The 12,246-nt window shown below is 49.8% G+C and overlaps 1 protein-coding gene across 1 annotated transcript in view; it reads left to right on the forward strand.

Annotated features, from left to right (window-relative positions):
• The window catches only part of PYGL (glycogen phosphorylase L), a 31,100-nt gene that overhangs the window by 13,432 nt on the left and 5,422 nt on the right, over positions 1–12,246 (forward strand). Inside the window, 12 exon segments of the mRNA XM_029079337.2 lie at positions 2,313–2,424; positions 3,181–3,263; positions 5,401–5,544; positions 5,912–6,004; positions 6,657–6,803; positions 7,243–7,406; positions 8,372–8,486; positions 8,810–8,911; positions 9,003–9,150; positions 9,245–9,303; positions 9,437–9,578; positions 11,999–12,206. Of these exon segments, the coding sequence (XP_028935170.1) occupies positions 2,313–2,424; positions 3,181–3,263; positions 5,401–5,544; positions 5,912–6,004; positions 6,657–6,803; positions 7,243–7,406; positions 8,372–8,486; positions 8,810–8,911; positions 9,003–9,150; positions 9,245–9,303; positions 9,437–9,578; positions 11,999–12,206 (1,517 nt within the window).

Genomic DNA, 12,246 nt, shown 5'->3' on the forward strand with positions numbered 1-12,246 from the left:
GATGCAGGAAAGGGCTAAGCGTCTTGCCTCAAAGCACAACAAAATTTTCCACAGTCCACAGATTAGAGTTCCCAGACCCTCCAGCCCCAGTTCGTTTTAAGGTTTTGAATGGAACTCAGATTCTGCTGCCTCAGAATTTTATTTATAATAATAATGTTGGTAATTGTTAAGCGCTTACTATGTGCAGAGCACTGTTCTAAGCACTAGGGAAGATACAGGATAATCAGGTTGTCCCACTTGAAGCTCACAGTTAATCCCCATTTTACAGATGAGGTAACTGAGGCACAGAGAGGTGAAGTGACTTGTCCACAGTCACACAGCTGACAAGTGGCAGAGCCGGGATTCGATAAAAGCATGCCACCTCAAGACCGTTTGTCATATCAATTATCAACATCCTCACAAAACTTTTTATCAATCGTGAATTCAGGCAGAATGAGCAGAAACTGATAGAGTCTATTTGGTTGGGTCCATCCGTACCAGGGTAGTAATACCAGAGTTAGTCTGGTTAAACTAGAACTAGAAATGAAGTAAGGCCTCTTCTTCCCCGACCCTGTCCTTTCCCTTTCTCCCCTTCTCCCTCCCTTCCAGTCAGGATTAGTTGAACCTCCTGAGATTTCTCACAAGGGCTCATGAACAATTCATGTAGACTTTGTAACAAGCATGAACAATTCATGTAGACTTTGTAACAAGCACAATCGCAGTGAGAGTTGGGCAGTCTTCCCACTTGAAATCACTCTCTGGTTTAAGTGACTGCACTGCTGAACTCGCTAGTGAGGCCCAAGAAGGAGCTATTATCTTAGATTAAGCCAACCTTTGAAGATTATATGGGGACACTGAAGGCTACCAGCTAAATAATCTCTACTTGTAGTTCTTGGCAGTTTTATGTTTTGGGAGTTTTTGACCAAGGAGATTTTATTTTTTGACCTACTTGGTCAAAAAAACCATCTCTCCATACCACTTTTTAAAAAGAGGTTGAACTTCATTGAACTTCACTGAGCCCAACTTTTAGCTTCTGTGGGTCAGCCCTATAATGATATTATTAATAATAACAATTGTTAAGCCCTTTCTGTTTGTAAAACACTGATCTAAGCACTGGGGTAGATACAAGGCAATCACGTTGGACACAGTCCCTATCCCATATGGGGCTCACAGTTTAAACAGGAGGAAGAATAGGTATTGAGTTCTCATTTTACAGATGAGGAAACTGAGGCCCAGAGAAGTTAAGTGACTTGACCAAGATCCTCCAGCAGGCAGTTGGTGGAGCCAGGATTAGAACGCAGGGCCTCTGGTTCTCAGCCCCGTGTTCTTTCCACCAGGGTATGCTACTTCTTTGGCTTCGACTCTTATGGCTAGTTAAGGATAGTGGTTCACTCTAGGAATCTCACGGGAGCTAGACACACTTGGGAAAGAAGGTTTCCTACATCTGTTTGCTTTGTGAGAAGGCCGTTTAGGCTTGATTTAGGAGGTTGTGAAATAGTATGAAGAATTAAAATGAAAGATTAAGAGATGTGTGAGTAAAATAATGTGTTATCAAGGCTGAAATGCCTTTGCTTGTTTTGGTAAGTACTACGTAGGCCGTAATTTTTATTTTGATTATAATGAAGTGGGAAGAGCAACATTAGGAGACAACAAACCCATCATAAAAATGATTGGTAGCTCCAGCTCTGCATTTAGTACTAAATGATCAGGGACTGGGATGAACTCATTTTGGAAGTCGATGGCCGGAACGGTTATGATACAGAGTTCAGGCTGAGAGCAACCTATAAACGAGAAAACTTCCAGCGGCTTCTTGTGGATAATCTTGGTTACTCAATCTGGTCAGAGTGAGTGTAAAGGCTGCCCCACTTGACCTTCTTTGACCCGCATCCAGACACTCAAATAGTAGGATGGCTGTCAGAGCGGCTTTTTTTGCTTGCAGAGGAGGGTGTTTGGGACCAAAGCCACGTGAGGTCACTGGGAGTCTAAAAACCCAGGTTCCTGTTTTCTGGATGTGAGCCCACAGCCTGAGGCTGGGCAGTGTGGCCCAGGGACAGCAGGACTGATATTATTTGGGCTAAGTCATCTTCTCCCTGCTTTTCCCCCAACCCCTGGAAATTGCTCTCATTTGATTCACCGTAACTGGCTTTTTGAATACTTCCCCAAACCTTTTTTTGGAACGTTGCCCTTCAATCGATCCTGAAAACTGGTCCAATAGTGCAGAGTGTCTCTTGTAAAACCTGGCTCCCGACCCAGAGCCCCATCCCCCAAGCACGCTTCATCTCACTCGGCTGGTAGGGGAGGGAAGACAGCTTAACTACTGTTCAACCAAACAGGTGGTCCTGGCCCTGCCCTACGACACGCCGGTGCCCGGGTATATGAACAACACCGTCAACACCATGCGCCTCTGGTCTGCTCGCGCTCCCAACGACTTTAACCTCCGAGACTGTAAGTTCTGACCCCAGTTTACACGGCCCGCCTCCCTTGCCCTCCGCTGCGTGAATCGAATGGGAGCTTATTGATTGAGTGTAGGTGGGTTGAGTGTAGCTGAGGGAGCCCCGAGGAAGATGGGGGAGTGGAGAAAAGGCCTGAATTCTTGCCATCCTTCGCCATGACACAAGAAGCCTTTTAAGAGCTACACGGGAACAGCAGGGAGATTTATTTAGCCCACGATCCGGCCTTTGCTAACATGGAATTTTTTCATGAGAAAGTGGGGTTTGCACTTTGGCTTGGGGTTGGTGGAGGTGCTTTTTTAAACTTGCCCCACATGCAACTTGGTCAACTCTTTATCAGTCAATCAATGCTATTAACTGAGCACCTACAGAGAGCGCATCACTGTACTATGTGCCTGGAAATGAACAGCAGAAATAAGAAACACTATTCCCACTCTGAAGAAGCTTCTAGTCTAATGGGGAAGACAGGCAGCAAAATGATTTTCAAATAGAGTGAGCAGGAAGATGATCTAGTAGAAAGTAGTTCAGCTCTACCAGGATGAGATAGAAAAAGTCATTGAAAATACGTAAATGCATACGTGCTTAGGATAGGAATAAAATACATAAATGCTAAGGGTGGCTGTTGGACTGATGTGACAGGTTGTGTGACTGTTTAGAGATGTCTTCCTGTGGGAGGTGAGATTTTAGAAGGTCTCTGGAGATGAAAATAGGATTTCAATTTTTTTTTTCTCTTTTTGACCATTCTTTTTAGTTAATGTTGGTGACTACATTCAGGCAGTACTTGATCGCAACCTTGCAGAGAACATCTCCCGGGTCCTGTATCCTAATGATAATGTAAGCGGTTGAGCTATAAAAATCGAATCTTCCTTGAAGGGGAAGCTAGTCTCTCCAGAACCAGCTATTTCAGGGTAACTTTCTGACCAACCCACAGATCAGATGATCAGAAAGCTTTGTCTCCATGAACAGGCTCCATTGATTTCCTCTCTTAGGGAGAGGAAGTTTGCCCATCCGAAACTAGGAAATAAATTGCTCCTCCTTCAAATAGTCAAATATGGCATCAAACATTTAATTCTTGTGGCAATGTCTCTTACCTCACAGAGCTCCGGAAATGTTTGTGAAAGAATATCATGTGTCAGCGAGGTCAAGGAAAAATCATCTTTATATTTGCGAAGTCAAAAGGGCTGGTCTGAGACTTTGTAGGATTTCAGACCCCTCTTAAGGATTATTGCAGTATCTCACCTTACAAGGAAAGAATTTCCTCCCAATGCTTCATACTGATATTTATTAATCCTCTGTTTGAGTATAGTTTAAAACAGTATAGCTCCAATCCGCTGCAGATTTTGAGGCAAATACGGAGAAAGGTCCCCTAACGTCAGCGAGTGGAACGTTTTTGAGCAGACCGCTCGAGGGACCCATTTCTCCTCTGTAGTAGTCGGGCAGCGGATTCCTTTTTGATATCTGGAAGGGTCCTTGCCTCTGGGCCTGGATGCTGGTGGCGAGATGAAGACGAGCTTGGCGTTATGCTCATCTCTAGACCGCGAGCTCGTTGTGGGCAGGGAATGTCTGTTTACTGTTGTATTGTACTCTCCCAAGTGCTTAGTATAGCACTTTGAACAAAGGAAGTGCTCGATAAATACAATGAATTAGGGTGAAAACCCTCCTAGCCAGTGGGCTTTAAATTGGTGGATAGTTTGGGTTGCTTTCCTAATTATTAGTCAGTGTTCTCTCAGCTGGTCTTCACTCTAGCTGCTTTTGAAATATTCAGTCCAGCAGACCCTTGGTTTCATTCTGGACCAAATCCAGTCTCCTCCTGGCTCTTGGATGAGCAGAGATTTTATAAAAAAAACCCAAAAACTGGCTCAACCCCTAAATTCTCAGCATGAGAGATGACCACAAATTTTGGGCAAAAAAATACTGTCTTAAATTGCTTTACTTTTTCTGGAGCTAGCCTCTTTCCGATTGTGTGGTTGGGTTTTTTAAATATATTTTACAAATGGGCTCAGCTGTAGTTGACTGTCACACACTGTGCAGCAGGAGCTGTGTGGTCGGCTGAGAGGTAAGGGAGGATGAGGAAAGAGGAGAAGCATCGGATGAAAGAGCTTGATAAGGCAGTGGTCAACCTCAGCATTTGAGCAGCTGCTGAGGCTGGGCCGGGTTTCTGCTTAATATGAAAACCTTTATTCTAGACCAGAAAGTCCTGGGTGTTATTGGGCTGAAATGTCTTAAAGGAAAACTGGAGGTTCACCTCCCCGCCTCCAGGAAGGGCCGAGTTTGGCCTCCGAGACTGCCTCACCCTCACCAGCCCAGGGCAGTTCACTAGGCTGCAGAGGGCAAGTGAGTTGGCTCATGTTCCTTGCTGCTGAGGGAAAAAGGCAGTGCTGGTTGAGAACTAGGGTAGGTGGGGAAATATTTTTGTACAGTAATTTTTCAGTTGCAAGTAAGTGTTCATTATATGCATGCTAAACTCTGGAGTAGATGAATTAATCAGTGGTGTTTATTGAGCGCTTACTGTGTGCGAGCACTGTACAAAGTGCTGGGGGAGAGTACAATTCAACAGAATTGGTAGATATGTTTCCTGCCCACATTAGATCAGATGAAACCACGCAGTCCCTATGAGGTTCGCAGTCTTGTTCCCATTTTACAGAAGGGAAAGAAGAGGCCCAGAGCAGCTAAGTGACTTACCCAAGGTTACCCAGCCGGGCAGCGACAAAACTGGGACTCCTCATTCTCAGTCCACTGTGCTTTCCAGCAGGCCACACTCTCTCTCCAGATCTTGTTGAGGTGGTCAGAGTCCCAAAGAGGCCTCATTCAGGCCCTCTCCCCCCACCTGTCCCCTAAAAGGGATCCCACACAGCCTCTTGGGTGAGGTATTTTTTTTGATGGTATTTGTTCAGCACTTACTGTGTGCCAGGCACTGTACTCAGGTTGTCCTGGATGGAGCAGCCCTCGGAAATGCATGTCTGGCTTGTAGTTTTTTGAAGGGAAGGAGCTGAGGCTGAAGCAGGAGTACTTCGTGGTGGCCGCCACCCTGCAAGATATCATCCGGCGTTTCAAGGCCTCCAAGTTCGGCAGCACCGAGAGCGTCCGGACCGTGTTTGATGCTTTTCCAGATCAGGTGTGCAACCTGGCGGAGGGCAGTCGTGGTCCAAAGGGAGGACTGAGATCTCGTCTCCAGCTTTACCTCTTTGCCCCAGTCACCAGCGGAGGGAAGACTACCCACCGGCTCCTTCTTCCTTCCCCCCCTCAACCCCGTCATCCTGCCGAGCCGTGTTGCTAGATCCTGTTTCTGTTCAGGGTACAGTTTCGGCAGTAGGAAAATGGCAGGGGCTGTTGAGGGAGGGAATAAAAAGAGATTAATGATGTGGAAGCCACTGGGGGGGCAAAGAAGGACTGCTTCAAATTTGTGGAATTGTCATATTGGTGTGGAGGGACGAGGATCGGAGCAGTGAGCGTTGCTCAAAATTGTAACTGCTTTCTTGCAGGTAGCCATCCAGCTAAATGACACGCACCCTGCCCTTGCTATCCCTGAATTGATGAGGGTCTTTGTGGACATCGAAAAGTTGCCCTGGGCCAAGGTTCGGAAAACACTTTTCTTTTTTCTCTTGTTCCTTTCCTTGCCTTTCCACTCACAATCATAAAATTTGGGTAAGAAATCCTGCCAGAAGTACATTTTCAATTGTAAATCAGTCACCTGGTGCCAACTGATCAGTGTTTAAAAAGGGCATCTCAAAGTTGTAATGCTCTTTGAAGACGCACACAGTGCTCTGCAAAAAATAAATAGCTGAGGTTGTTCACTGGGCTATTCCAACCAGTATTCCCACACACAAGACACACGGGGATTCAGTACTTGATTTTCTCTTTGGCCCTCCTGGTGCCCAAGGGTACCCTCAGACTTGGAAACTAATAGCATCGAAAAGACAGAAGAAGAAATCCTACTATTCCCTGTCCCTTCTATTAATGCAAAGGGCACGAGCTGAACAATGAGGAGCTTGGGACTGGATTAGTGGTCGGGAGAATGTTGTGGCCTTCCTAGCCATGGACAGACTACTCGGTGTCCCAAGATTGACTTTTCCAAACCCCAGGAATTTTGAATTCAATCCCATCCTAGGAAAGAAGGAGCAGTGTTGGCCGGGAGCGATAACCTGGTATTTGTTGAGAGCCGGGTGCATGCTGGGATCGCCCTTTCGGTCAGGGGAGGGGAAACCTAAACTTCTCTGGTTCTTTCAGGCCTGGGACATCACCAAGAAGACATTTGCATATACCAACCACACCGTCCTGCCCGAAGCCCTGGAACGGTGGCCTGTGCATCTTGTGGAGAAGCTGCTGCCTCGGCACCTGCAGATCATCTATGAGATAAACCAGCGCCATTTGGATGTAAGTCTCCATCGGTCTTCAGCGTCTCACCCTCACTGGGTCGGGCCCGGAGGGAGAGGGAGGGATCTAACGAGAACTGCAGCAGGGGGAAGGGTTAGAGTCTTGGCCATCCACGCAGAAGCCAAGGACTCCAGAGTGCAGACGGTCGACGGACTTGGTCCCCACTCCGTAGCACATCTTCTTGTTCAGATCGAGCTCCCTCTTCTCTGAGCTGTGAGCCCTTTGAAATGCTATGCCAGGAAAATGAATATTTTCAGACACTCATTACAACGATGGTGTGAGTTAAGTGGATCTTGAAGCACGTGTAAGATTGTGTGGGTGGGTGTGTGTATTCTGTTTTAAATTCTCATGTTTGTTCCGAGTTTTCCTTCCCTTTGGCTGTGTGTGTTGTCTGTTTTCATTCCCTTGTTTGTACCGAGTTTTCCCTTTCTCTGGCTAGGAAATTGCAGCCTTATTCCCCGGGGATGAGGCTCGGCTACGGAGGATGTCTCTGATAGAAGAGGAAGGAGTCAAAAGAATCAACATGGCCCACCTCTGCATCGTGGGTTCCCATGCTGTGAACGGGGTGGCTCGGATCCACTCTGACATAGTGAAGAACGAGGTGTAAGCCCCGTTGTCCATCCCCTGAGGGGCAGGGGTGTTGGGGGGGCTCTCGGACTAACAGGTTCGTGAAAAGATGTCAGAGCTTCTTGAACAAGCTGGCCTGGTGGGAGAGGGGTGGGGATGAGATCTGGTAGGGCAACTGAAAAGTTCTAGCAGCATGGTGTAGTGGATTGAGCATAGGCTTGGGAGTCAGAACATGATGGCTTCTAATCCTGGCTCTGCCACTTGTCTGCAAATCACTTCACTTCTCCGTGACTCAGTTACCTCGTCTGTAAAATGGGAATTGAGACTGTGAGCCCCACGCGGGATAGGGACTTTGTCCAACCCAAATTGCTTGTATCCACCCCAGCACATAGTACAGTGCTCGGCTTGTAGTAAGCACTTAACAAATACCACAATTATTATTAGCAAAAAATGCACTGAACTCCGGGGACTCAGACCTCAAAAGGGCCATCTCTCCATCCCCTGGCCCTCTTTAGGGTCAAACGGGAGGGATACTAAGGGTATCCCTTCAAGAAGCAATCAGGTGGCCGTCCGCTGCCGTTCTTTGAAAAGAACACGAACTGGCTGATCACATAGGCCCTGCCCCCTTCAATGGGGAATGCAGTGACCTGTGTTGCCTCGCTGCCAAAAAAGGACCAAGCTCTTGGTGCTTGTGAGCACCCACTCGAGATGGCGGATCCCTCGTCCAGCAGTTAGAGGGCTCAGGTAGACTCAGGCTGAAGGGCGATATCCCTGCAGGGCCCCAAGCAGGAGCAAATTGGCCTCAGCCACAGCTGCCCCTGGGATTACTTGGATTTACATTCAAAATGCACCCCCACCTCCCCGCCAAGGAGCTCACCGGGAATGCTCGGCCCAATTCTAGCCCTCCCGACTGAGTGGCCACGGTCTCGTGGCTGGGGTTTGAACCCCGGGGAACCACAGCTTCCGAGCTGAGCCCCTCGCCATTTCTCCTTTACCCGCAGGTTCAAGGACTTCAGCCAGATCGAGCCGGACAAGTTCCAGAATAAAACGAACGGCATCACCCCGAGGCGCTGGCTCTTGCTGTGCAACCCGGGCCTGGCCGAGCTCATAGCCGAGGTACTTCTGCCCTGGTGGGAAAAGGGTGGGTAATTGGGCGGGAGAGAGCCGTTGGGATGCCTTCAAACCAATGGTCAGGAGTTTCTGCTTGCCTGCCTGGGCTGCTTGCCTCCTTTCACTCATTCAGTAGTATTTATTGTGCACTTACTATGTGAAGAGCACTGTACTAAGCGCTTGGAATGTACAATTCAGCATAGAGACAATCCCTGCCCAATGACGGGCTCACAGTCTGTCTGACCTTTGTGTATGTGAGAGAGAGAGACTCCTGCACCCAGAATTTAGGACAGGCCAAACCCCAAGCAGCTTCTCTTTTCATTCGGAAGAAAATAGGGGAGGACTACGTGAAAGACCTGAGCCAGCTGACCAAGCTGCACGGATTCGTGGGCGACGACGTCTTCCTCCGTGAAGTGGCCAACGTTAAGCAGGTGAAGGCTGTGGGTCCCTCTTCCTTCTCAGGACTCCCAGCCCAGCTGGTGGAGCCAGCGGGTGGCTGATGCCCCGGGACTATCTCCACAGGAGAACAAGCTCAAGTTTTCTCAGTACCTGGAGAAGGAGTACAAGGTGAAGATCAACCCGTCCTCCATGTTTGACGTTCAGGTGAAGAGGATCCACGAGTACAAACGGCAGCTCATGAACTGCCTGCATGTCATCGCTATGTACAACCGTAAGCGGAGGGAAGCCGGCCACCGCCCCCCCAGCCCCTGGCTCACCCGCCCCGCTGACCCCTCCTCCTGACTTTTTTTCCTCAATCTCTTCAGGTATCAGGAAGGACCCTAAAAAGTTATTTGTGCCCAGGACGGTCATAATCGGAGGCAAGGTAAGATAGATCCTGTGGCTAGGATCTTTGTTGTGTCTCCCCCCGCCAACCCCTGTCATCCTTCCTCCCCACCCATCCTATCCCCTCTTCCGATGGCATTTAATGAGCGTCAGTGTTTGGCCATTTCTCCAAGGCTGCGCCAGGATATCATATGGCAAAGATGATCATCAAGCTCATCACATCAGTGGCCAACGTCGTCAACAACGACCCGGTGGTTGGGAGCAAGTTGAAAGTCATCTTCTTGGAGAACTACAGAGTGTCCCTGGCCGAAAAAGGTAACGTCCTAAAAGTGAGCTGAATGAGCGGAGACTTCCGGGTGCCTGGCGGAGTTCTAGGGGCTTCCGGGGTTGCGTGGTCCCGGAGAAGCATCCTCCAGGCCTGGCTGCTTCGGCTGCATTTGAGGAAGTAAATCCTTCCTTCCACTCAGATGCCAGGTGCCCGGGGGATGTCATTTTGGGGAAGCCCTAGAGTTTACAGCCCCGTGGCACCTCTCAGCCCCTGCTTCCCTGATGTGGGGTTGGAAGGAAGCGCCCGGGAATCCTGTCTTAGCAGTGGCTGCCTTCCCATGGCTCTCCGCGCCCCGCCCCCCGCCGTCCTGTTACAGGACAGCTTTCCAGCTGGCTGACTTTTCCTCTGGGAGGAGACGCCAATGCTAACGCGGTGGGACCGGGGCCGGCCCAGCCATGTTGCAGCGGCAGGTAGGCGGGCCGGTCCAGGTCGTAGGCTGCACCGGGCAGCGGAGGGAACCGAGTTGTAACCTGCAGATTGGCTGGCAGCCAGTCTCTCCCTCGCCCCAACCCCCGGAGCCTGTTGCTTGTTTGCCCTCCAGCACACTCAAACCACAGCCCCCAGGGAGGCACCGTTTCCTTTCGTACCCACTCCCGAGGTGCCGCCACTCTCTTTGAGAGGGTTCCGGTGCCCTGGAGCAGCTAGTTGGAGAGCTGTCTGAGGGCGGGCTGGGACAGAGACAGATCCACAACCCCCGCTCCTGGGATTCTGCCGAAAATGGAACACACACCAAAAGCAAGTCAGCCTTGACCTGAGATGTGTACGTGCGGGGAGTCGGCAGCGCTGAGCGTAGTGGGGCTGAAGGTCAGAGGTGTGCCCCGCACTTCCTGCGGCACACCATTGAAACAGTTCCAATACAGAAGGGCCTCACGAATGCTGAATTGTATCAATACGGACAGATGACGGGGCCTGCGACTGGAGGCCGGGGAGTGGCCTGGAACCTGGAAATCCTCTCCCCAGCTCCCGCCTCCAGCCAAGAGGGAGATAATGAGGCCAAGTGCCCATTAGGGAGGAGCTCTGCGGGGGGACTAACTAATTAAAAGGGAGGCGGGGTGCTGGGCTGGGATCTACTGAATGCCAACTGAGGAAAAGGCTGCTCTCCTTGGGCCACTCTAGTAATAGCCCTGGAGCCCCTGGGCGCCAAACCTTCCGCAGCCTGTCCCAAAAGAGAAGCGACACGGCCTGGTGGTTAGAGCACGGGTTTGGGAGTCAGGAGGACCTGGGTTTTAATCCTGGTTCCGCCACTTGTCTGCTGCGTGACCATAAGCAGGCCACTTCACTTCTCTGAGCCTCAGTGACCTCATCTGTAAAATGGGAACTAAGACTGTGAGCCCCATGTGGGTCAGGTAACTGTGTCCAACCTGAATAATGTGTCTACCCCACTGCTTAGAACAATGCCTAGCACATAGTAAGCATTAACAAATACCATAAACAAAACAAAACGGTGTTGGGGGTGAGGTGGGGGAGGGGAAAACTGAGCTGGGCACCTAATAGGCCTCCCAGCTTGAGCCCCAAGATGACTTCTCCTCATCCTGCCCTGGAATGGCCTATACTCCTTAAAGGAACTTCTTGGAAATGGAATTCTTTCTGAGCATAGGGCAGCTCAGAATTCCCAGTTGTAAATGAGTCAAAAGCAAGCCTCTGAGATTGGACGTGTTGCATCTCAGCCATGCTCTAGTGCCCAGACCAGGGAGCCAGGAGACCTGGGTTCTAATCCGGTTCTGCCATTTGTCTGCTGGGTGACCTTGGGCAAGTCGCTTCCCTTCTCTGGCCCTGAGTCTCCTCGACTGGAAAATGGAGATTCAGTACGTTTTTATTTCTTTCATAGTATTTAAGTACTTACTTTGTGCCTGGCACTGAACTAAGCGCTGGGATAGATCAATCAGTGGCATTTATTGAGTGCTTATTATGTGCAGAGCACTGTTCTAAGTGCTTGGGAGAGTACAATACAAGAGAATTAGCAGACACGCTCCCTGCCCATAACGAGATTACCGTCTAGATACAAGCTAATCAGGTTGGACACAGTCCCTGTCCCACAGGGAGCTTGAATTCTTAATATCCGTTTTACAGATGAGGTAACTGAGGCACAGAGAAGTTAAGTGACTAGCCAAAGGTCACATGACAGACAAGTGGTGGAGTCAGGATTAGAACCCAGGTCCTTCTGACTCGAAGTCCTGTGCTGTCCCCACTAGGCCATTTTGCGTCTCTACCCGTTCTCCCTCCTACTCAGATTGAGGGTCCTATGTGGGACCGGAACTGTGTCCAACCTGATTATCTTCTATCTACCCCAGTGCCCAGGACAGTTATCGTTATTGTTGTTAGTGATAATAATCACAAAGCTCCGAGAAGGGTAACCTCTGAGGGGGTCAGAGAAAACCTGGGTCAGCCCCAATGTACCCCGTTGCAGTGATCCCAGCCACCGACCTGTCGGAGCAGATCTCCACGGCCGGCACCGAAGCTTCGGGGACGGGCAACATGAAATTCATGGTGAACGGCGCCCTGACCATCGGCACCATGGACGGAGCCAACGTGGAGATGGCAGAGGAAGCTGGAGAAGAGAACCTGTTCATCTTTGGCATGAGGGTCGATGACGTGGCCGCCTTGGACAAGAAAGGGTGAGCTGATCTGCCATCTTGAACCACTGAGAGCTTGGGG

The sequence above is a fragment of the Ornithorhynchus anatinus genome, chromosome 14 (assembly GCF_004115215.2).
Source record: "Ornithorhynchus anatinus isolate Pmale09 chromosome 14, mOrnAna1.pri.v4, whole genome shotgun sequence".
Classification (NCBI taxonomy): Eukaryota; Metazoa; Chordata; class Mammalia; order Monotremata; family Ornithorhynchidae; genus Ornithorhynchus; species Ornithorhynchus anatinus.